This window comes from Miscanthus floridulus, chromosome 5 (assembly GCF_019320115.1).
Source record: "Miscanthus floridulus cultivar M001 chromosome 5, ASM1932011v1, whole genome shotgun sequence".
NCBI classification, from domain to species: Eukaryota; Viridiplantae; Streptophyta; class Magnoliopsida; order Poales; family Poaceae; genus Miscanthus; species Miscanthus floridulus.
This window is the reverse complement of record NC_089584.1, coordinates 129,868,294-129,894,354: the sequence shown is the minus strand read 5'-3', so window position 1 is coordinate 129,894,354 and position 26,061 is coordinate 129,868,294. Positions and strand designations below refer to the sequence as shown.

The following is a 26,061-nucleotide window of genomic DNA, read 5'->3' as shown; positions in this document are numbered from 1 at the left end:
CTCGCCTGGGCTGATCTAGCCGCTGGGCCGAGTAGGTGATTGCTGGCCTCTTTATTTTTCTTAAGCAATTTCTAAATTCGCTTATAAGGCAAAAACTGTAAAATCAATATAAATCTGTGTAGTGATCCAAAATTTATGAAACCAGTTTTGTTAGTCTTCTAAAATCATGCTCTACCTGTTAGTATATTTTATTCATATAGTTAGGTAATATTTTTGGGAGCTATATAATTAATCTAAGATACTTAATATTGTAAAATATAAATTTATAGGACTTCCTGTGATAAATTAGTAATAGTATTGGATCTTAAATCTTTAGAGTAGGGTCCTAGCAATATTAGGTACTCACTGTAAATTTTGTAGCTCCGAAATAATTAGTTTGTTAGGTAGCTAATGATGCTTTATTTCGAATAAGGATTAATCGATGGAATAAAATAAAGAAACAATTTGGGTTTATATAACTAAAATAATTGTTGGGAAATAACGTCTTATCTGACAATGTGTATATGTAGCCTAAGTACGGTCGTCGTTAGAACTAGCCATTAACTCGAGTGGCGTACGTCGTATTTTATGAGTCACGATTACAGTTGATTAATTACATCTTTGCATTGCATCGCATGCATATCATATAGGTACGATGATGTATCAACAGATCGATTAAAGGATGATTAGGAATCCGAAGATGGTGTAATGGTATTCTCTCCAGGAGACAATACAATGGGCTTTGTATTCGGATAATGGTAAATGATCTGAAAATGAGATACTAACTTTTTAATATATCTTATCCAAGCAAACCCCGGTGCATAATCCCTACTTTTCTGCAGTTTAAATTATATTTGTGCATTAAGTTTTAAGGAGTTGAATGAAACCTACTTGCATATATATCTTTATCCTATGAGTCTTACTAGTATGACAGGATCGTGTAGATTGCAATGCTACAGGACTCCGGTAGAAGTCGAGTGATTGTCTGTCACTCGCGAGATATAGGAAATATATTATTGGATTATCATCACTTGAAAAAAATATAAAATGGTGGAAAGGAAAATGATGACCGGGTAGAGATATAATTTGGGTATTGGTGGGTGTAAGAAGTCGTGTCGCCGTAGACACGGGGCATAGCTTGGTTACACTACTTTCCCTGTCTAGTCGATTAAGGACCGTTCGTTGTATAAGACTCTAGGTAGGTCACAGACTTATTATCCCGGGCACATACTTGTGTATGGGCGCTTGGAAGACTTGTTGATCTCTTATCGCGGATCCGGCTCTTTCCAGACCGACTGTTAGGATTTTATTTTGGTGGAGGAGGTCCTTACACCGTACTGAGTCTGGGACTCAGGGGTGGGGGCTTGGAGTCCTAGTTTGGACGAAGACCTAGACACCCGAGATAGGAGAGTGATGGATTGGTCCTGCTTGTGCCTAGGGTACAAGCGGGGCGTATGTTTTCGGGGTACCCAGCTGCGGGCATTGATTCGTGAATCACCGAATGATCCGGTATGGCTTGTCTACGGTTTAGCATCGTAGTAAGAACCGAAAGAGGAAAGATGAAAGATGGAAAAAGGAAATCTGATTGCTTACCACCTGCTTAAAAGTAGTGCAGGTGCTTGTCGGTACGGGACCCACAGGATACCCTGCAAGGAAGGAAGAAGACCTAGTCCAATTAGGATTCTCCTCATGTAATCTTAGTAGTAGTATTACTCTGTAATCCTATTAGGAACTCTCATTGTAAACCGACTAGGATTCTGGCCTCCTGACTATATAAAGGAGGGCAGGGCACCTTGGATCGAGAGTTCAAGAGAGCAATTATACGACACAACACTTCATAATCAATCCAACACAAAGGCTAACATCGACTGGACATAGGGTTATTACTCGATCTGCGATCGAGGGCCTAAACCAGGATAAAATGACTGTCTCTTGCGTTAACCATTGAGTTCAGCATACGCCGAAGCCCGAACATACTGCCCCGGGTACCTCCGTGGCAGGCTATCGGTGGTGAAACATCGACAGCTGACGCGCCAGGTAGGGGCTTTCGACGACTTTGCATCCGAGAGCTTGATGGACCTCGACAACATGATCTTCTCAAATTGATCAACCTTCATCTTCGATTCATGGATCTGCAAGGTAGGCGATGATGGCAAGCTCCAAGGCCGTCTCCTTGAAGAATCAGATCATCATCATGATCATCCTATTTCGACGACAACGACAGATCAGCTTGCTAGAAGATTCGCACAGCTCAATCCAACTCAGTTCTTGCAAGATCACATATCCAATTCAAACTCAAGTTCCGCTTCCGAAATGAAATCTTTTTCGAGTTCTTTCGAAAGACCAAATTCTTTTCTGACAAAGCTCTGGGACATGACGTCAACATGTCAAGAATACTACTCGGAATACACCCAGAATACTTCAAAGAAGTCGAATCTTTTACCGTTCGGACTCCACAACATGGCAACATCCTATCAGACATGGCACGAAGGATCCACTTATCCCAGGCTTAGAATGCCACTGAAGGGAGCCCAGGAAGGCCTTGTTTTAACCATAACATCTCAAGACTGCATCATTCACTGGCCAGATACTGTTCCTGAGATTGACGACGCTCAACTAATCGATGACACGACGATAGCAATTCTACCTTACCAAGGAGATCCCATCTATGACTTTAAGACCTCTACTGAGGTCATCAACAGCCCTGCTAGAATGGAAATCAACGACAATGATAGAACAACTCACGCTAGAGAAGTACTCATGATTCGCCGTCCTCGATCACCATTGATCCCCCCAGAAGCACCCGACGTAAGATCTTCAGACGAATCCAAGTCCAATATATCACCATTCATCCAGGGATACGATGGTGAGACTAAGAGCCAGAGGCAAGCAAGAGAAGGAGAGCCCGGCTGAGGTGAAGAAGGAACGACCAGAGCGATCTCTCAGGAAGTTAAGGCCAATCCCTTAGAAGGACCCGACGCAAAGGCCACAGTCACCTCCGGGGCGGCCAAGTCTGCAGCGGCGCCATCGCTAGAGAGCTTTGTAGCCCCCACAGCCACTTCACCAATAGTACGCTGCGAGCCCTAAGGCTCGATACTTGGTGGCACGGTGTAGGGCTGAGAAGAAGTCGACGAAGAAGTGAGAGAAGACGAAGGACTAAAAATTGATAAAGGAAATCACAGATGAGAACCAGGAAAAAGGAGAACAGAAGTAAAAGGATGAAGCCAGAATCTACTCACCCGGCCACCTTCTTCCTCGCGAAGCCAAAAGAAGACCTTGCAGGGGGGACCACGGTGGCAAAAACGTCCCCGCCACTTGGCGACAGGAGCGGTATAGCCGATACCGGAGCCTCAGAAGAAGCCAGGGCTGGAGCCGCAGAAGAACTCGGCAACAGAGGTGCGGAAGAGCTCGGTACCAAGGAACTCAACACTAGAGCTTCAGAAGAAGCCAGCGTGGGAGCCTCAGAAGAACTCATACCCGACGTCCAGTTACTTCAAAAAAGATCAAGACTAAAAGTCAAGACAAAGAGGAAAAATTCAATAGAAGGGGAATATGAAAACAACTCACCACCGCATGATGAGGGGCACTTCATCATCCTCTTCCCCCTCGGTCTCGACCAAGGCCACCAAGGCACCCGCTGAAAAAAGAATAAAAGCACTCGGTTCAGGACAAAAACAAGAAAACAAAGGGACAAAGAGTATAAATATGCTCACCTAAGAGCATACTAGCTACAACTGAAGTACCTGGAGGAGTACTTGGCTTGCGAGACTTCTTGGAAGCAGGTAGGCCAGATGAAGACCCATCTGTTCGCTCCCTCTTCGAGACACTACGAGGACCGTGGGGGACTAAACGAGGAACATATTCTTCATATACATCAACAAACCCGGAAGAAACTCTAGGAAACGCTATGGAGATTGGGGACTTACTGGTTGCAGAAGCTATGGCGAGTTCCTTCCCAGTTTTTGCCACGACAGGGGGAACAACAAGAGAAGGGATCGGGTCAACAAAGTTGCGCCCAAGTTCCTACGAAAAAGAATAAGACAACAAGATAAGGAAAAATTTAACAAAGAAAGATAAAGCAAGAATACATAAAGTACCCAAACGAGAGGAAAACAACTTATAGCTGGAGGAGGGTTGTTGGCAGAGAACTCGAAGATGGTAGGCGGGACAACACTTGCTCCTTTCAGCATCTTCTGGAGACGCTCGAGTACCTCCTCATCGGTCAGCTCAAGAGCTAGGACTATGCGTGAAGAATCCTCAGCCCTCGAGTACTCGAAGCCAAGGTGCTCTCGCTCCTTCAAAGGCTGAACTCGGCGACGAAGAAAACTCGAAACAATGCCAAAGCTGGTTAAACTCTGCTGTTTCAGCATACTAATCCTATCAAGGAATGACTGGATTGCCTGAACCTCAGCAGATGAAACATGATTCTTATCCCAGTGGTCATTAACCACGAGACCAGATCCAGAGTGGACAGCAAGAGAAGGGATCAGATTAGCGGCATAAAACCAGTCGGCACGCCAATCTCTTACAGAATCAACCAGGTCATAATCAAAGAACTTGCTCTTAAGACCCTGGCGAAATTGAATCCCACAACCACCAAGAACGCTGGTTTCTTTGCGGCGGGGTTGGGGTTTCAGATGAAAGAAATAACGAAACAGAGAAAGAGAAGGGGAATTCCAAGGAAAGCTTCACAAAGATGAACAAAGACAGAAAGGTGAAGGACTGCATTAGGAGCAAGATGGTTCAAGCAAATCCCAAAATAGCTGAGAAACTAATGAAGAAAAGCAGAGGCGGGAAGGCAGAGTCCAGCACGAATGAAAGAAACAAAAAGGATAATCTCACCAGGACCTAGGGCAAGGACCTGATGCTCGCCTAGAACCCTCCATTCAGCAATGGCCTTGCTCTAGATCAAACCGTCGCTGACAAGCTCATGGAGCTACTCCTCGGTGGTCGTCGGAGTTGGCCAAGACTTCTGAGCGGCCCTCATGGCAACAAACTCCTAATTTTCAATCACGGGGAGTGAAGATTCCTTGTCCAAGAAGGAAGATTGGGACTTGCTTGTGGTTTTCTTCTTACCCATGTACTAACGAAGGCGAAAAGCAATTGGGGGAAAAGAAAGCCTAGATGGCGACGCTAAAGACGGCGGCGGCAATGGCGACAGCAGAGGAATGAAGGCTAGGGTTTGAAGGCGAGAGAAAGGCAGTAAAGAAAAAGAAGACGAAGGGTCTTTAAATAGATTTTACAGCATTAAAAATGACCCACCAGGCCCATTAAAGCACTATGTGAGAACGCAACGGTCCATTTACCGACATAGCTAAAACGATGGAGGGCACAAATCCACACAACGGTACAATTCAACGGGTAGATTTCAGACTTATCCGTCCAGCACTACTATGGAGTTATCAGATAACTGCAAGAACAACCCATCAACAAAGAAGAAAAGAAAGGCAACTTCACAAGGAACACAAGAACTCGGTTCTTACGAAAAGAACTCGGGAATATCATGAGCAACCGGAACTATAGCAGAAACGTAAATAACAACTCAGAGGACAAAGATTCTTTCCATTACAAGCGACTTTAAAAATAGAAGATTACAAATCTTACAAGACCCAACATACTCGGTACCACGAAAAGCAAAGTAGCAAAGAAGAACACGGACACGGCTGGGCTCTAGAACGACTACGTGTCCCAAATTGCTACTCGGAAGGACAAACCGCCATCGGTTACACTGTTTTCTTCAAAGGACGGACGCAGTGCTTCCAAGGCAGAAATCAGCAGCACGGCAGGATAACATGGAGCAGAGAAGGCCGGCAGACATCTGTCTACCCAAGACCGATGTGATGCTGGATATGGTATTGATCTGCACCGGACAGTCTCAAGACAGGCGACGAGGATCAACCCAGAACTGCCAGATAAAGGAATAAAGTCCACATCACAAGACTTCCTCTAACTACCATCACGTACATCCTGGTACATTGCTACCACGGGATTAGCCAACCTCTAATCCCAATCACAAGACTTCCTCCAACTACGACAAGACGCATAGGAACTACGAAACACGCCCGGGGGCTGCTCTACTTCACAAACTAACATGTTAGTGATCACAAATGTTTTAACAGAATGTTCAATGGATGAAAGCAAGCACTCCGGAAGGGTATTTATAGACCAAAGGAGCGGCGCACATGGACTAGGAGTACCAACAAAATAAGACTAACAAAGGACACAGTGAAAAGACTGGACTCAATAATAGAAGACTCGGGCGAGAGGGAATAGTACTCGAAGACAAGCATATTCGAAAGAATATACCGACACAGTACAACCCATGAACAAAAGGCATTCAAACTCAACCACCACCATACAACTACATCTGACAACAGCAGACTACCAAAGAATATACCAAAACTCTACTTCCGAGTTCTTCCTGAACAAAACAAATCGGATATATGCTCGGGGGCTGCAAAAGGAGAGGTACACGGTTCTATCAAACAACTCAGATTCAAGACCCTCCAGCTCCTTGTTCCAAATAGCAAGAGGCTCGGGGGCTACACTCAGTGAGTGCACTTTTTTTTGAAAAAGCGCACGTCACCAAGAAGACTTCTTCAAGACAAGACCCTCCAGCTCCTTGTTCTAAATAGCAAGAGGCTCGGGGGCTACACTCAGTGAGTGCACTTTTTTACAAAAAATTGCACCCACTGAAAAAAAACTCGGAGCAACCAAGAAGACTAAAGGGACCCTCCGGCTTCTTGTCCCAACAAGCAAGAGGCTCGGGGGCTACACTCAGTGAGTGCACTTTTGTCCAAAAGTGCACGTCACCAAGAAGACTTCTTCAAGACAAGACCCTCCAGCTCCTTGTTCCAAACAGCAAGAGGCTCGGGGGCTACACCCAAATAGATGTATTTTTTCTTCAAAAAGCACACACCATTCGAAGATCTCAAGAAGCGCTACATGATTTCACTCAAGAAAGCACTCGGACGACGCTTGTTCCTACCCGACAAGATCTGTAGGAATAATACAAGGCTTCTAGAACTCAACCATGAAGTGCTCGGGGGCTTGTTGGTACGGGACCCATAGGATACCCTGCAAGGAAGGAAGAAGACCTAGTCCAATTAGGATTCTCCTCATGTAATCTTAGTAGTAGTATTACTCTGTAATCCTACTAGGAACTCTCATTGTAAACCGACTAGGATTCTGGCCTCCTAACTATATAAAGGAGGGCAGGGCACCTTGGATCGAGAGTTCAAGGGAGCAATTGTACGACACAACACTTCATAATCAATCCAACGCAAAGGCTAACACCGACTGGACATAGGGTTGTTACTCGATCTGCGATCGAGGGCCTGAACCAGGATAAAACGAATGTCTCTTGCATTAACCATCGAGTTCAGCATACGTCGAAGCCCGAACATACTGCCCCGGGTACCCCCGTGGCAGGCTATCGGTGGTGAAACATCGATAGTGCTTACATAGAATGGTTAGTTAATGAACCAATACGGCTATTAATAAAAATCGAATATAAGGACGCACGCTTAGTAATGCTTCCTGCAAATGCAATAAACCTATAAGCCAGATAGCCTTACATATCCTTGGAGTCTTTTTTTTTCTCCTGTCGGGTAAGTCTTGCTGAGTACAATTGAGTACTCAGGGTTTTATTCCATCTGTTGCAGGTGACAGGTGGATACTAGAGCTAACTCTTGTGTGTGGATACCTCCTGGTGGGCTCAGCGAGAATTCCTTTACGCTACGATCGTAGTTGTTATTTATAACTCTCACCAAATGCTTTTATAAATGAAAGTGTCATAATCTGTTGTCGTAGTTTATTTACCAATACTTCATCATGTCATGATTAGATATTTATTTTCGCTGTAATTCTGACCACATGTTTATATTCCGCTGTTTAATTAAATTGTTCATAACTCTGATAATGTGAATTTATTCCGCTGTTATATTAATAAATATTATACTCTGATGATGTATTAAAAGTAATGTAAGAAATGGTTCAGAATGATGTAAACTTTATTCTCTCGTTTGTGATCCTGAGGGCAAAAATGTGAATTTTCGGGTTCTCCCCTGGGGTGTGCCCGACGGAACCGAGTAATTTAGTGTTCTCCCTCGAGTGCTTAGTGTCTAATAGAAGACAAGCACTCCTGTGAGGCATTAGATTAGGCGGTTCTGCCACACACTAATTATGTTTAAGACCATATCATTAATGACAAGTTTAACTAAGATGATCCTATCCCCTTGCATTCTCACCTCTACCACACCATCCTTGATGCTCTTATCAATCAAAACTCCTACTCCATTTTTATTTGGAGTTGTCCCTGTGTACCAGAGCTTAAAGCTGGTATTGTCCACCTCCTTCGCCTTCTGCCCCTTCCATTTAGTCTCTTAGACGCATAAGATATTTACACGCCTCCTAACCGCTATGTCCACTAACTCTCTTAACTTACCTGTAAGGGACCCTACATTCCAGCTACCTAAACGGATCCTAGTTGGCTCGACTAGCTTCCTTATCCTTCGCACCCGCCGAGGTAGGTGTGAAGATCCTTGCTCATTTTGCACCACACCTGGGCGCCGATGTGGCGCATCACTAAGGATGCGACGACCCAATCCTTACTCACTTGACACCGTGTCCAGATCACGACACGGCGCGTCACGGGGGTGACGACCCGGCCCTTGCTCATTTAACACCATACCCGGGTTCCGACATGACGCGTCGCTAAGAGGGTTACGCCCCAACGGGATTCTTTTGGGTTTCATCTCCATTAAAGTGGCTAAGTTTTTACATTGGCTCGCCACGTCTAACACATTCCTTCTTTATCAGAGTTTGAGACCTGCTATACTGGGACACTAAAAGCGCCCCATCGGCGGAGTTAACCTACCGATGTTATGCGTTAGATTGAATTTATGCCTGATAAACAACCTCATGAGTTTGGCCACGCTATGAATGGACTTATTCTTGTTAGCATAACCTTTATAGGAAATAGAAAGTAGGAAATCCTCGAACTCAGAAACCAGACAACTACCGGAACTATAAATAGCATGCAGCTCAATGCCAGCATGTTCTTCCCCCACGTATCCTTTTTCCCACTAGCCACGTTGTGCTGGTCGGCACATTATTCAGCCAGCATGGCAGCCTGCTTGAGTTGAGGATGGGTACCGGTGTCCCGCATGCGGAAATCTGTATAATTTTTCAATTGCTCTGCCTTGGCGTGCCATGCCCTCTTCTCTCTTCTTCTCCCTCCCTCCCTCCCTCCCTCCCTCCCTCTCCTTTAACCTTGCCCCACCATGAGCCAAAAGTGACATGTCAAAACCAATGACAAACAGTGCCATGTCAGATAAAAACCACATTTGAACACCTTGAAATGGTACAAGCAATCAGAAGTAAGTCATTTTGGCAGTTTGGTGGTCAATTTTATTGTTTTCTGAGTTCGAGTGCCAATACCAGACATCGACAACATTCCAGTGGCCAAAAATGGACTTTGATCAATAATTTAACTGTTTTTTTCTACAACGGGAAGCCGGAATTTCATTACCTCACAGCAACGAAATTACAAAAGCGTTCAGAGTTTTGACCACGAAACCGAAACCTTTCAAAAACACACCAACGCATCTGACCACCCAGGGCCCAGCATGCGTAGCACTAATGGCATCTTTAATACAATGAAAAGCAGCTCTCCTGCGTTTTTTTTTAAAAAAAAGACACATGACAGAATGATCTTCGCCTGAACCAAACGATGACAAATAATGCAAACTTTAAGCATCACTGAGCGACTACTAGTTACATGCCCAAATGGACACAGCTTCCACACACAGGCTGTACTAGATCCAACTAAGATTCACATCTCCCGCTTCACTTCAGTTCACCATGCCCTCCTGAATCTCCAGTCTTCTTTCCACGTGTTCTTGCTGATGGTAGTGAAGAGCAGCCACCTTCAAAGCTTCCGCCCCTTGCTCCAACTAAGCAGCATGGCCTGGTTTCTGTAAACCTGTCCAATAAGATAAGGAAGAACAGACCATGTGAACCATCTCAGTAGGTGATCTACACCTTTTCCTTCAAAGCATACATTGTTTCTTGCTTTTTTCCATAGTGCCCAACCAGTGGCGATATGCATTGCTGTGGGTGCGGATGCACCCAAGAAAAAAATGGAATACCAGTGAGTAGGATCAAATTTTCACCATGGTTGCAGCTCATGTCTACGCATCTACAAGACAGGCGCACCCCCCTCTAGTTTGCTACAGCTTCACCGCTGTGCCCAACATACAGCCGTAAGGCTAACCACATGAAAATGTTCACTGCACGGCAGACAGGCCTACAAGAAAACCCCAAGACGTGGGTGACTTAGGCTCCAAACAAAATGTGCCAAGGCACAACCAAAGAAGAGATGATTTATGTTTTTTTTTTCAGTGCAGAAGGCACAAGCTTCGTGTCCTTGCCAATGACACATCAACTGGTTATCTTTTGTTAAGATGGCATCCTGCATAGCTAACCACATAAATTTTTTTATCTTGAGAGGTATCTTGGCTTTCCAAATGGCTTTGTAGCTCGTACCATACTCAGATCTGCACAGGTGTCTATACACATATTTCACAGAAAACCTGCCCTTTTCCCCAAGTCCACTTGGCTTGATCTTTCATTATTGAAAGCACATCTGAACATATCATGTAATCTTCTAAGTTGGGTTTGGAGCTCTTTCATTAAGCCATCTTCTAACTTATAGATGCCAGTTCTTTCCATATACTTAATGTACTGAACAAATTTGATCATTACAAATTCTTGGGAACTTGTCCTTCAGGGAAACATTTCCACACCACACATCTGACCAGAAATCAGTGGATTTTCCATTTCCTAACACCCTATTTCTACCTTTTAAGTAAACAATCACTCACTTTCAGCAGATCATTCCACAAGGGGAAATTATGGGGGCTATATTTCAAACGTGACAAACAATTTGTTTTTATATATTTCTGTTTGACAATTTCTTGCCAAATTCCACCTTTAGTTTCTAACTTCCACCACCATTTACACAACAAGCTGATATTCATTCTCCTCAGATCATGCACACCCTGACCACCTTTCTTTTTAGGTCTGATTATCGTGGCCCCTTTAACAAGTGATTTCTAAACCATTTTCCCCCAAATCTTTTTCTTGTTTTATCCATTCTTTAAATGATGGTTGTAGTCTTTTAGGAAGTAATAAATGCATGGAAATAGGATAAGTTCGCAAACTTCTCAAACTGGAGTTGAGCAAAATTGGTCTACCCCCGATGGTTAAGGCACTTCCTTGCCACCCATCTAGTTTTTTCATCATCTTTTCACAATAATTTAAGTGTTTGGTTCAGTACCTTCGTTTCAGTTTTGATCTCTCTCTCTCTTGCTCTATGACATTTGTGTGCTTAGGCACGAATTTGTGAATGTCCTTTCTTATTTCACTGAACTGTGATATTTGATTACTAATTTTTCATGACACATGAATCACTTTTGCAGAGATCCATACCGTCCTCTTTGGGAGCTAACTACTGCTCCAAAGGCTGTACTAAGTCTTCATTGGCTAAAGAATGGAAGGTAATACTTAGTTCCAATACAGAGTACATCAGTAAATAAAACAATTTGGTACAAAATTTGCTTTGCTTCTTGTATAGACAGTTTTATTTGTCTTTGTTCTCTGTAGGCACTGATCGCATTTAGTTTGTTTTTCTGCTTAGTTAAATGCAGGTCATTGTTGAAAACTAAAATGCAGTTGAAATAGATTGCAAAATGGATTTATTTGTGTCATGATGTTTGCAATATATGGGTCATGCTCTTCCTGTTAGCATGCTAAAGCATCTCGGTCTAGATAACTAGTTTTTCTTGACGCTTCTCAATGTATTATAACCTTTTGAGTTTGCATTGTTTACATGTTTTTAAACATCCTTTTGCACGCCCATGTACCTTATATTACGTATCATCCAATACTTGCTCCCTTTGTTGGACAGGAACTTAAAATTCTTCCAAGGCTGTTGACCTAACTCACAGACCACAAGATCACTAATTGTTGTCCATAGACAAAATATAATGTGATAACATAAAGTTCATTGTTTGTATTTTTTTCCCTTCGTGTGTATTCTGGAATCTAGGTGAATCATCACCTAACTTTTATCCCTATGTGGATCTTCTATCTCATGCAAGCATCTGATAACCTAGTTAGCATGTTTTATTGTTTGATGTAGTAGGGCATCTTTGTATTCAATGCCGTAGGACAGATAGCATGTGAATGGAACAAATCCTCTTTTGTATTTCTTACTTAGGTATTGATATTATAGTTTGCTTGAAAAAAACATAGAAGGTACTTAGCCTACTCTTCTTGGTTTATCTTATTCATTGTGGATTTGAATTGGCCAGCAAGCACTTTTCATCTGGAGAAACACTTTATTAGACATAGGGAGTCCATATGAGGCATATGGCATTTGGTCAGAATTCGGAAGCAACATTAACGAATGGCATATTAAAAGTTGTTTACCCACATCTTGTCACATTTCTATTTATATGTACTGGCTACTGATTTTTTACCATGTCGTTCTTACTAGAATTGTGAAGCTAATGTTATATTTATGACTGATTGTTTTCAGGGGAATCGTTATCTCACTGGAAGATGGTACATTGAAGTTTCTAAGCTTGCCTCGGACTGCAAATGATGTTCCAGCCACTGGAAGACCATTTGCCGGAACAAAAACTCAGGGTGTTGTAACTTATCAGTTGTCAGAATATTTGATTTGGAGTGTCCATGCCTCAGAACCTACAGGTGTGTTTCAGTATCATTCTCATAGCCACTGTCCATATCCTGCCCAATGGTACTGACTACCGGGTAGCAAAGTTCCTATGTAGCAGCAGTCACTTTGGAGTATAAAATCCAATGAGGGAGAGATTACCATGTAAATAAACAATGACTTAAAATATCGATATCACATGTGTTTGATCTAAATTTCAAAGATGGACTTGTTGCTAATAGAAATTTAAGCAGATCTTCCAGCAGAACTTTGCTAGTAGTAATTACTGGTTTTTGTTTCTCATGAAATTATTAGTTTGCAATTTGATAGTTGATACATAGTTCAATGGATGATAGTGGAGTCAACTGTCTGTAGATTTTTTGGAAAATTTATTGGATGATCCACCCTGTAACTTGGATCACTATGACAGCAGAGAAATTTTTTTACAAGTCTGAAAGGTGTTGTATGAAACAGGAAAAAAAAAAAGAGCTGGGATCAGTAGCTTAAAAGGGCAGACCCAGTGCCGGAGGCCCCCACATGAGTGGGGTCTGGGGAAGGGAAAAACCGAGGCAAGCCTTCCCCCCGCAAAATCTGCGGAGAGGCTGCTTCGAACCCGTGACCTGGTGACTCAGTGAGACAGCTCTCACCACTACGAACCCGTGACCTGGGATCAGTAGCTTACATGAGAAAAATTATCACACCAGAAAGTATCTATCTTAACTGACATCACTACCAGACATAAAGGTGGATGCAGCTTTGAGGTTTTCCTGATCGACCCCTACCAGTTTATTAATATACACTGCCTCCAGGCGCTTTCCAAAACAGTGGCAACTTATCTTCTTTTAGTATCAGTCCTAGATCGTTTCCTGATTATGCAGTAACTTCTGCTTTGCCTCAAGGTGTCAAATGCTTGTAGTGGTCTTTAATTTCATAATATTTGTTTGCTGATGTCCAGGTTGTGCGGCTTACTGCGGGGCAGATGGTATTGCTGTGTACTTTCAGGTGAACTTTCTAGTTGATATCATGAACAACATTTCTTGTCGTTCTGAGTTGCAGTGTTCTAAGCAAATATTTAACTTGCTGTAGCTTAATTCAAGATTCTGGGATAAAGAACCTGGGCGTAACCGTGTTCCTTATTTCCTCTCTGGATCATTATCAGAGGAGGGAGAAAATATTAAGATTGGCAGCAGGCTGCAAGCATCTCCATTACCAAATGTTCCTGTGGTGACCAAAAAGGGTTCAAAACCATGCCAAAATATAGTTCAGGCGCTCGCTACAAGCGATGTCACTGGCCTGCTGATATGTCAGCCCAACTCCCCCACAGGAAACAGTGACGCTGTAAATCAAGAACTTGACGGTGATCGAGATGATGGATACAGTGAAGAACAAGCAGCAGGCATGGTAAACACAGAATTTGGCGATGATCAAGACAATGACACTGTGAAGAACAAGGAGCGGGTGCAATAATTTTAGCCAGTCCTACAAAGGAAGAGAATGATGGAACATGGAACACCAAGGGTGGTGAATCCCCTAAAGACCTTAAAGTCATCCCTCCGAATTCTGTCGCTTTACATCAAGTGCGATGGAACATGAACAAGGGTAGCGAGAGATGGCTGTGCTATGGAGGTGCTGCAGGCATCATACGATGCCAGAGGATCTGAAGAAGAGCGTAATCTGGAATGCTCCTCGAGAAACAGAGGCTTGTAACAGATGGTGGTAGGTTCTACTCTATTCTTTTGTGCTACTTTTTGTCAGCATCACCAAGGAAGTTGAACCTGAGTCACCCACCAACCAGGAGAACAAAGGAGCACCTGAATGCGTCACGGGCTCGATGGACCAGACCGAACCTAAACCAAGGAAAGGCAGCCGCGTCCGACGCGCCAGCGTGCGGTTCGGTGGACATGAGTGGGCATGAATCATAGGCTAGACACAGCTGCGCCTGTGTGATTCATGCCGAGGGCCAAGGGCCTGTATACATAGGAACAGAGAGAGAGACCGAAAGGAACATATCAGAATGAAAAACTCAATACTAAGCTTCCTCCTTCCGTCATCTGGCGTGTTTCCCCTGCTTCCCTTCTTCCTGCCAAATCCTTCCCTTCTCTGATGCTAACAATTGGTATCAGAGCCTTCCGATTCTCCTTCGCGTTCCCTTTCTCTACTCTGATTCGCAATTTGCCGTGGTTGGTAGATTTCATCGCACCGCCGCTAGCTGCTGTAGCGCGATTGATTTCCTGTAAGTCCTCGGATCCGCGAATCGAGTCGAGAACACGCGACCTGGATCCATCACCACCGCCACCACCGCCACCACCACCAAAGCTTCCGATCCGTTTCCACTATAATCGTTCCGCAAAACGTCCGGGCGCCATGAATCCGGATATCCAGCTCCTGTTGGCGGAGTTCCAAAAACTCGCCACCGCACAAGCCGTCACCCAGAAGCAAATCGCCGAGCAGACGGATCTCCTCGAGCGGCGATTCAGCGAAGCGGATGAAGTCCTGGACAAGCGCTTCCGGGAGGCCGACGCGGCGGTCGAGCAGAGGATCATCGACTCCGAACTTCGCCAGGAAGCACGCCTCAGCTCCATTGAGAAGACCGCTTCAGATCTCACCTCATGGCGCCAGGAACACGAAGGCATCGTCGACGACCTCCGTCTTCGCATCGGCAAGCTCGACAAGTACTAGAACCAGTCCATGATTGAGTCCGCCGCCGCTCACCTCGAGCCGGCTATCTTCACCGAGCCACCAGTCAAGTCGGAGCAGCACGCCGCATCTGCATCTGCTGGCTACAAGGCTTCTCGGCCCAACGGGCACGACGTCGATCCTAACCACCGGGAGAATGAGTTTGGGGTTGTCACAACCTATACTCATTCCCCGGTCACGGGTATGGACAACTTCTCTGCGAATCCCCCTAAGTTTCATGGCACTGCATATGACTTAGTGTTATCCCGCAACCGCCCACCCGAGAACCACCGTAATCCCACCGGCAAACTCCCAAAAATGACCTTCCCTACCTTTGATGGCACTGACCTTAAACTCTGGATTACTTGCGCTGAAGATTACTTTGAGATGTACTCTGTTGATCCCTCAGTCCGGATTCAGTGCTCGCGTATGCAATTCCTTGGCCCTGCCAAACGCTGGATCCAATAAGTTACTGACAAACTGAAAACCATGTCCTGGTCTGAGTTTTGTCAAGCCTTGCATACCCGCTTTGATCGCGATCAACATGAATTTCTCCTTCGCAAGATGAACCGCATTCGCCAAACTTCCTCTGTGCAAGATTATGTTGATCAATTTTCTGAACTTGTTGACCAGCTCACAGCCTATGATTCCTCCACAAATACTCTGCATTACATCACTCGTTTCCTAGATGTCTTACATTCAGACATTCGTACTATCATTCTTGTTCAGCGCCCCGATTCTCTAGACACTGCATATACTTTGGCGTTGTTGCAGGAAGAGGCTGCGGAGTCATCAAGGAAACGTGAATTCAAACCATGGAATCAGAAGGCTGCCTATTCCCTTCCTCCCCGACAAGATCGTTTGCCAGCTGGGACAGTGGACAAGTCTGTTTTGAATCAGAAACCGCTGGACAAAAAGCTGGCTGATCTCAAGGCTTACCGGCGTGCCCGTGGCTTGTGTGATCACTGCAGAGAGAAGTGGAATCGTGACCACAAGTGTGCGCAACAAGTAGGACTCCATGTGTTGGACGAGCTCTACGCTCTTTTCTCTGAAGAATCGGTAGATGGTCCGACAACAGATGGCAATGAGGGACCAGAGCCAGAAGAAACCTGTTGCTGCCTATCTTCTGACTCTATAGCACAACCGGGGGTAACGACTTTGCAATTCCAAGGCATGTTTCAGCAACAACCGGCATTGATTCTACTCGACTCTGGTAGCTCTACATCTTTTATCAGCCAGCACTTACTGTCTAAAATGTCAGTCAATCCAGTTCAGTGTCATTCACTAGTTGTGAAAGTAGCCAATGGTAAGTTGATGCAGTGTTCTGCTCAGTTGCCAGCAGCAGTATGGAGTATTCAACAGTATCAGTTTACTCATGATTTCAAGGTTTTACCCATCCCCCACTATGACATAATTCTTGGCATGGATTGGCTGCAACTTTTCAGTCCAATGAAGGTGGATTGGTTGCATCGCTGGTTGGTCATTCCTTACAAGGGTACAACTGTCAGGTTACAAGGCAAGCTACCATTGGAGGTTCCTGGGGATGATGAGTTGTTGGTGCAGATATTCAGTATTACTCCGCAATCAACTGCTACCGAGGCTCAGTTACCTCCAGCCATCAGTGCCTTACTGACTGAGTTTCCTTCAGTCGTTTGTCCACCTGACCAACTACCACCTAAGAGGGACTGAGATCATGAGATACCATTGATTGAAGGGGCTCGGCCGGTCACAGTGCGACCATACTGTTACCCACCAGCCCTCAAGGATGAAATTGAATCTCAGGTTGACTCTATGATGCAACAGGGCATAATCCAACCGAGCACTTCGCCATTCAACTCACCTGTCTTGCTAGTACGTAAAAAGGATGGCTCCTGGAGATTTTGTGTGGACTATCGCTACCTCAATGCCCTTACTGTCAAGATTGCATTTCCTATTCCAGTGTTTGAACACTCATGGATGAGCTAGCAGGTGCTCGGTATTTCTCCACGCTGGACCTCCTGTCAGGCTATCACCAGATACGATTAAGGGATGGTGAAGAGCACAAAATGACGTTCTCCACTCATGTGGGCCATTATGAATTCAAGGTCGTCGCCTTTGGCCTTTCTGATGCACCCGGCACTTTCCAAGGAGCCATGAATAGTACTCTGAAACCTTGCCTCCGCCGGTGTGCTATTGTCTTCTTTGATGATATACTTATTTACAGCAAGTCTTTTGAGGAGCATCTCGACCATCTGCGTCTGGTTTTTTCCTTGCTAGCACAAGATCAATGGCACATCAGACTATCAAAGTGCAAGTGTGAGCAAACTGAGATCTCTTATTTGGGTCATGTCATCAGTGCTAAAGGTGTGGCTACAGACCCGGCTAAGATTGAGGCAGTGGTTTCCTAGCCAACGCCGACTACAGTCAAGGAACTTCGTAGCTTTCTCGGTTTTGCCGGTTTCTACCGCCGTTTCGTTCGACATTATGCAGTCATCTCAAAGCCGCTCACAGCATTATTGAAGAAGCACTTGCTGTTCGTTTGGTCTACTGAACATGAAACAACATTCCAAACTCTGAAGAAATGCTTGAGCTCTGCTCCAGTGCTGGCCCTTCCTGATTTCAAGCGGCAATTCTGTATTGAGACTGATGCTTCTCACTACGGGGTCGGTGTCGTGCTTCTTCAGGAGGGCCATCCACTCGCTTTCTTGAGTCGAGCTCTCGGACTCAAGAATCAAGGGTTGTCAGCCTACGAGAAAGAGTACATGGCTATCATCATTGTTGTTGATCAGTGGCGTTCATATTTGCAGTTCGGTGAGTTTGTCATTTTCACCGATCACAAGAGCCTCATCCATTTGAGTGATCAACGCCTTCACACTGCATGGCAACAGAAGGTTTTCACAAAATTGTTGGGTTTGCAATACAAAATAGTCTATAAGCCGGGTACTGACAATCGGGTTGCAGATGCACTTTCTCGCATAGGCCACCCCGAGGAGCTGTCTGCCATTTCAGCCCCAGTGCCTTCCTGGCTCGACGCCATCATCCAGAGTTATGCATCTAATGCTCGGGCTCAAGAACCGATGACTAAGCTAGCTGTCTCTGCCAACTCTGAACATAACTTCTCTATGCACCAAGGGCTGCTTCGGTACAAGGGACGTATTTGGGTTGGACTTGATGTGATTCTCCAACACAAGATTATCACAGCTTTCCATTCTTCACCAGTGGGCGGTCATTCGGGATTTCCTGCCACCTATCGACGCATCAAGCATCTCTTTGCCTAGGCAGGTCTGAAATCATCCGTTCACCAGTTTGTGGCTGCATATCCTACTTGTCAGCAAGCCAAGCCCGATCGCGCCAAATACCCCGGTCTACTCCAGCCTTTACCGGTTCCCAGTATGGCATGGCAAAGCATTTCGATGGCTTTGTGGAGGGCCTTCCACCGTCTGGGGGCAAGAATTGTATCCTGGTGATTGTCGATCGTTTTTCCAAGTATGCACACTTCATCCCAATGGCTCATCCATTTACTGCTTTTACAGTGGCCAAGACATTTATCACCAATGTGTACCGCCTCCATGGTCTGCCCTTGTCAATCGTTTCGGACCGAGACAAGGTTTTCACCAATAAGCTATGGCAAGAGCTTTTCCGTTTGGCCGGCGTCACTCTTCGGATGTCTTCAGCTTACCATCCTCAAACCGACGGGCAAACGGAGCGTGTGAATCAATGCATGGAAACCTTCTTGCGTTGCTTTGTCAGTTCCTGTCCAGCTAAGTGGCTCGATTGGATTTTTCTGGCTGAGTATTGGTACAACACCACATGGCATTCTTCACTGAACTATTCACCGTTCTTTGTTCTCTATGGTCATCACCCTCAACACTTTGGGATCTCAGAAGACAGTTCTGTTTCCTCGGTTCCTCTAGATGATTGGATGAAGGAAAAATCCATGATGAACACACTCATTCAGCAGCACCTCGTCCGGGCTTAGCAGCGCATGAAGACACAAGCTGACAAATCTCGCTCCGAACGCCAATTTACAGTAGGCGACTGGGTGTACCTCAAGTTGCATCCATATGTTCAAACCTCTTTGGCTGCGCGCGCTAATCAAAAGCTAGCTTTCAATTCTTTGGCCCGTTTCAGGTCATCGGACGTGTGGGCGCCGTCGCGTACAAGCTCAAGCTTCCGGAGAATTCAGCTATTCATCCCGTTTTCCATGTGTCCTAGCTCAAGATGGCGGTACCTACATCTCATTCGGTGGCTGATCTTCCCCACACTCTCGACGGGCTGCAGATACCACTGAAGGTTCTCCAGAGGCGCATCCACACAACCGACCACGACGTCGTACCACAGGTGCTCGTTCAATGGTCCAATCTGCCACGATCACTAGCCACCTGGGAAGACACTGAAGCTCTCCGACAAAGGTTTCCTTGCATTCCTGCTTGGGGACAAGCAGGTTTTCATCAGGGAGGGGATGTCAGCATCACCAAGGAAGTCGAACCTGAGTCACCCACCAACCAGGAGGACAAAGAAGCACCTGAACGCGTCACGGGCTCGATGGACCAGACCAAACCTGAACCAAGGAAAGGCAGCCGCGTCCGACGCGCCAGCGTGCGGTTCGGTGGACATGAGTAGGCGTGAATCATAGGCTAGACACAGCTGCGCCTATGTGATTCACGCTGAGAGCCAAGGGCCTGTATACATAGGAACAAAGAGAGACCGAAAGGAACATATCAGAACGAAAAACTCAATACTAAGCTTCCTCCTTCCGTCATCTGGCGTGTTTCCCCTGCTTCCCTTCTTCCTGCCAAATCCTTCCCTTCTCTGATGCTAACACTTTTGATCGGATCACCGAGGGTGGTTAGCTTAGCTGTGCATAACTATAGAAGATAGCCGATGCAATAGACCTTTGCATCTTAGAATTGAAGCCCTCAGGTTCTGAATACATTGGTATGAAAGTCTGGTTCTGATAGTTGCGGTAGTATCAGTGCATGCGAACCTGAGCTTTGGAATAAGCCCGTTGGTGTTCAAATCTTCTGTGTAACTGTTCCCGTGAGGATGTGAACAGAACATGATTTCCCGATGCATTCGGGAGGATTTAATAAATGCCATAGTGCTCGAGATTCTGCTTTCCTGATGTGGTTCATGGACGCTGACACGCTATTCTACTGAGTTTTGTGATGTAACCATGTGATTCATGGGCGCTGACACACTATTCTACACTCGGCTTCATTTTGGAACAAAGTTAATTGAATCTTCTGAGCTTAGCGTTTACTCTCTAATAGATCCGGTTTTGCTTTGCAAGCTACTTTTTCTGGGCTTAGCCTTCTGAACTTAGCGTTTACTCTCTAATAGATCCGGTTTTGCTTTGCAAGCTACTTTTTCTGAGCTTAGCCTTCTGAACTTATGGTCTTATGCAATAACCATTACGCCTACTTGTTCAACGCTATATTTGGATTCTACCCTTCTAAAGGAATGTCTGCTCTCACAATCTCCTTTTCATCTACCAAAACTATCTAAAATGTTTCAAAAAAGCAAAAAAAAAAAAAAAAGTAGACATATGGCGTACAAAAAACTCGTGTCCTTTATGTCTAGAGACGTGATGTCTTGACCATCCAACAGCTATTCCATCCCCATTGTCCGTGGAGCCTACTCTAAATAACCCCCCTTTGCTAGATTATTACCAACATAATTATAGAAGGGTAATTTTTCAGCAATTTTAGACCAAGCTTTTGATATTCTAAGAGTTACTGTGAAAAATCTGTTGTGAGCTATGAGCTGGAAAAAAATTGTTATAGTCTGTTTGGTTAAGCTAACTATAAAACCCACCCTAAAACTAACTATAAAACCCACCCATCTCTTTATCTCCCCTGAAACAGTTGTAAAACAATTCTCTATTTCCATGCATTTGGAAAAGACAAAAGCTGAAAACCAAAATCAGGGTCTAAAATGCTGCAAAGTTTGTACTACGCGAAAATAGCTACTTCTGAAAAAGACCTTTTCGTTGACTTTCTACTTTTTGGCAACAGAATCACTTTTCAGAAGCTGAATCAAACATAGTAAGGCTACACTTCTGCCTATTTGCTCAAAGGAATTTTCTTACTTTTGGGTAAAGCATTAATACCATAGTTTTTACGGCGGCGTGGCGAGGCACGGCGACCCACCACCTTCACACCTTTACAGCGTCTATGGCGCGCAGCGTGGCGACGCCATACACACATCGGCGTGGCGAATACATACATTATAGTCTAGGATATTAGGAAATTATATTGACAAATGGTAATGCAAATGTAGCTTAAAAGGTATAGTCTACAATATTAGCAAATCAAAATAGCAATGTAAATGTAGCACAAAAGACATAGAACTCTCTCATCTCTCAAACTTCCAAATCTCTCATAGTCTCATCTCTCAAAAGTCGTCCAATGCATCTTGCATCTCTCGTGCAATAGTTGTTGTGGTTTTGACACATTTATGAACATGTCCATAACCACCCACAAGATGCTCCTTGAGCCTTGTAATTCCTCCAGTTATTCTTCTATCACATAAGCAACACTGCACAACATCTCTATTGCCAATGGTTGGCCAAAATCCATATTTCCACCCAGGATCATTTGACTTTGCCGGCTTCCGCTTTGGATCAGTCTTTGGATCAATATTTGATGCCGCGTCTGAGGCCTCCGCGCTTCCAGTCCCTTGAGTAGCCATGTTCTGTACTTCTGTCCAAAAAAAAGAAGGGCGTTGAGGCGTTGAAGATTGAAGAACAGAGGCACAGAGACAGAGAGAACAGAGGAACAAAGGCAGAACAGAGGAACAAAGGCAGTGAGGCACTTCAACTCACCACTTCACGTCTTCACTCTTCACCAAAACGGCGGGCGGCAGGGTGGGGGAACAGAGGCCGACGGATCGGGAGGGCGGCGACGGCTCGGGCTCGGGCTCGGGCCGACGGAGGGCGGGCGAGGAGATTGCGGCGGCTCGGGCTGATTGCGGCGGCGGGGGCGGGGCGTTTCCAGGCTGGGGGGGGGGGGGGGGGGGTCCTCTATTTATGCCCGGGCCCGGCTATACCCTAGACTCGGCGTGTATGGCGCCCGCCACAGCGCACTACGGCGCTACAGGACGCCATATCGGCGCCACGGCGCTATGGCGGACGCCATACACGCCGGAGCCGTGGCGTCGCCGTGGCGAGAGCCACAAAACCACCACGGCGATATGGCGACGATATGGCGATGATATGGCGACGCCACAATAACTATGATTAATACACAACCATCTACGAAGTGAAGAAAACAAGGCTCCAGGGCCAAATAACATTTTAGTGAGGCCCCAACATCCCTCTATCCTCATGAGGTAAATCTACAAATTATTCAATGATCTGTCAAAATTTCACATGGTAATGTACAATATTTTTGAAAATATACCAAGTCAATATCAGCATTTAGGGGCTGCTAACAAGAGCTAACAACCTCGACATGTTATTTGTTAACATCACTAACATCAATGTCAGTATATACAAGTAGTCCTCCAAGTTCCAGGGAAGAAGGTACATGTTTCTTAGTCGCTCCAGTTATCCTCATCAGCTCCTGAAAGGGTCTTGTCATCATCTTCCTGTAAGAGTTTTACTAGTGTCAAGATTCAAGTAATTTGTCTAAAACCTATGCCATATTCTCGCTCACAACTGTGAGACAATAGGGTTAGCCAGGCAACCAAACAAAAAGGGTTTGCAGGGAAATAACGGATAGATGATATACCATTTCAGTAAAAGCTGGAGTTGATGGAGACCACACAAGAATTTGCCTGTCGTTGCCGCCAGTATAAAGTTCCTGCATTCCTGAACACTTAGAAATGGAGTCCTATTGAAACCCTCAACACATTGACGGTAAACACGCAAACTTACTTGGTCCTGTTCACTATAGTAGCAGCAATTCACAAGTTCATAGTGCCCTCGGAATGTTTGAAATGTTGTACCAGACCATAAATTGTATGCCTAAGCATATATAACAATGGTGAAATGTGAACCTCAAGAATGCTTCAGCAAACTGGCAAACTAGAAAACAGGAAGTCAGGAACGCACCTTGATGCTTGCCATACATGGAACAAATACAAGTGAAGGATCCTCAGTGACAGCTAATTGTAATGGCTTGCCTGTCTGCAATCGCATAGCTTCAAAATTGACCAGAGTATTGCAGCCTGAATCGATATCCCAGAGTTTTAAACGAGAATCAGATCCTACAGAGAAGGGATAGTACCTGTCTTAGTAACAGCTTTACTACTGAAAGTATGCAACAAGCAGCAATGTGTTCAAAATAGTATAACTCAAATTCACTTACCTGAGCTAAGAAGGTACATCCCATCTGTAGTTGTTCGTAATCCAGTAACAGCACCATAATGAGCTGTAGCATGGTTTTGACTGGATGACAAACCTGGATGCAATCTCTGTTGCATCTGTCCATGTGTTAGGTTTTGAATTTTGCGCAAAGCCGGTGAGCTCTTCTTAGAAATGCCTGCCCTTTTCTGAGCTGAGTTCCTTGTGGAAGGTGAAGGTCCTAAGGAATCTGTGTGATCCTGCTTTAGTCAAAAAGTATATGATTTACTACCTCGGCCCAAAAAGGATGCAGTTTTGGGTTTGGATTGAGCCAAACTTCCTTAAGTTTGACTATGTTTATAGAAAATATTATTTACATTTATGACTTCAAATAGGTAATACTATGAAAATATATTCCATGTTTAATTTAATCTAATGATACTAATTAGGTACCAAAAATGTCAGTAATTTTTGTACAGATTTGTTCAAACTTAAAACTGTTTGACAACTCGGAAAGTGAGAGTTGCATTCATTTTGGGAAGGAGGGAGTATCAATTATTCAATTTATCTCAAGTGCAGTACAGAATATAGCAATATTAGAGCGCTAAGGCTATCTACATATGCTGAAACTTCAATGCTATTGAGCCCCAATATAACAGAGAGATTTGTAAACTACTTGAAGGTTAATAGCTCTAGAATTGTCGCCAGAAGATGGTAAGCAGCTCTTTAGTAGTCCCTTTGTTCTAAATTGTAAGTTGTTTTGGCTTTTCTAGGTACAGATTATGTCTAGATGCATAGTAAAAGTTATGTATCTAGAAAAGCTATAGCGACTTACAATTTGAAATGGAGGGAGTAGCTTTCTCTGACCAAATACTCTCGAGAAATAATTACAAATACAAAACAATGGTAATAATAATAGGGAGAGTGAACTTACATTCTCTACAGCACTTTTAACAAGAGGAGGCCTCTTTCCAAGTTGAGACAATGATTGATCCAGAACCTGAAAGCATCCAGCTCGTCTAATGTCCCAAAAACGTATTGCCCCATCACAGCCACCACTCATCAAAATCCACTCACTTGAGGCAGACCACTCCAAAGACATGATACCATCTAAGATGACGGGCGGAGATAAGAAGGTACCATACAAGAAAAACAAGCATATTTTCATCACTGCATTAGCACAAAGAAACTAACCACGATGACCTGACAACGTGTGGGTAAAGGCTCCAGAAGCAATGTCACACAGACGGACCTGAACATCTGCGGTCCCAGTAGCGATGAGCATGTGCGTTGTTGCGACTGGAGACATGGCTGCAGTGTACACTTTTCCAGGCATCTTAAATTCCATGACAAACTGAGAAAACAAAACAGTGCACACAAAAATCAGAACATCCAGGATCACGAAACAGGGGAAGGAAACAGAGAAAGATGGGTAACTGAGAATGCAGGCACATACTTGAGTCGAATTGGTATCCCAAACTTTGACATACTGGTCAAAGGATGCTGTGACAAACAACCCAGTATCCACAGGATACCAAACGGCCGCCGAGACGGCGAACCTGTGGCCATTCTGGTGTTGCTTGTCCACAAGCAGTATGTTCCTGTGCTTCGCTATGAACCCGGCTTCGTATTCCGTCACGTTGCACACATCGAACACAGCGGCCGACCCATCCGATGCCCCGGAGAGGAGGTACCTCCCCTCTGTCAAATCAACCTGACCATATGCTCAGATTATAAACACCAGCGAACGCGACTCACACATTGCATAACAAGGACCCCGTGATTCGATGGTAAATGTGAATTGATGTGCTTCTCGATGAGATTAGCAGATAAATCAGTTTCGTTTGAGGCAGTGGTTGTAGTAGTTAAGAATCTAATAGCGGCAAGGGGAAGAAAAGGAAGAAGAAGGGGGACCTGGAGCGAGTTGACGGCGCCGTGGTGCGGGGTGGCGAACTCCTTGCGGTTGGAGAGCGCGAGCGAGGCCGCGCGGCGCGCCCGGGAGTTGGCCTCGAACCGCCGCGCGCGCAGCTCCCCGCGCTCCCTCCCCCTCACCTCCTCCAACCACATCGAGCCTTCTGCGTCTGCGGCGCCTCCCTGCGCTCCCGGCGTGCCTTCTGACTCTGCGACGTCGACCGCTCGGCGGTGAACCCAGCGGCGAGCGCGTGGCGACGGTATGCGCGTCCGGATGTTTGGCTACTGCGCTGACCGGTTTGGAAGGGATCAGCTGTTACGGTAGGAAGCTTCCATTGAAATCGGCGATTATATCCGGATCCTGATTCCGATGGATTTGTTTGGCAAGTCGCGCAAGAGGAAGGTCACGCCCCACAACGATTCGAAGCCTCGAGGAGTCGAGTCCGAGTGGAAGAAGCTAAGGGTTGGGTACCTGGAAGGCCGGCGG

General features: G+C 45.1%; 1 protein-coding gene and 1 pseudogene across 4 annotated transcripts; one reads left to right on the top strand and one right to left on the bottom strand.

The window, feature by feature from the left end:
• Positions 1-9,695: 9,695 nt before the first annotated feature.
• On the bottom strand, positions 9,696-25,996 carry LOC136450768 (WD repeat-containing protein ATCSA-1-like). 4 transcript variants are annotated; one of them, XR_010758412.1, is made up of 10 exons: positions 25,578-25,996; positions 25,120-25,377; positions 24,858-25,017; positions 24,598-24,773; positions 23,689-23,926; positions 23,433-23,587; positions 23,256-23,345; positions 23,110-23,181; positions 22,825-22,966; positions 9,696-9,964 (listed from the first exon to the last, which is right to left on the bottom strand). XR_010758412.1 is itself a non-coding variant. In XM_066451366.1 (10 exons), the coding sequence occupies exons 1-9, from the start codon at positions 25,728-25,730 to the stop codon at positions 22,913-22,915; spliced, it is 1,356 nt and encodes a 451-aa protein (XP_066307463.1). In that variant the 5' UTR covers positions 25,731-25,996; the 3' UTR covers positions 9,696-9,964; positions 22,906-22,912. The 4 variants fall into 4 exon arrangements, 2 of the variants coding, with proteins under 2 accessions (XP_066307463.1, XP_066307464.1); XR_010758413.1 differs by having other exon boundaries at positions 22,855-22,966; XM_066451366.1 differs by having other exon boundaries at positions 22,906-22,966.
• Positions 15,037-19,999, top strand: LOC136455336 (uncharacterized; annotated as a pseudogene).
• Positions 25,997-26,061: the final 65 nt, after the last annotated feature.

Coding starts and splice junctions, on each gene's coding strand:
- LOC136450768 (XM_066451366.1), bottom strand. CDS start 25,730: ATGTGGTTGGAGGAGGTGAGGGGGAGGGAGCGCGGGGAGCTGCGCGCG. Junction 23,588..23,688: donor GATGTACCTTCTTAGCTCAG/GTAAGTGAATTT, acceptor CCTTCTCTGTAG/GATCTGATTCTCGTTTAAAA. Junction 22,967..23,109: donor CTCCAGCTTTTACTGAAATG/GTATATCATCTA, acceptor AAACTCTTACAG/GAAGATGATGACAAGACCCT.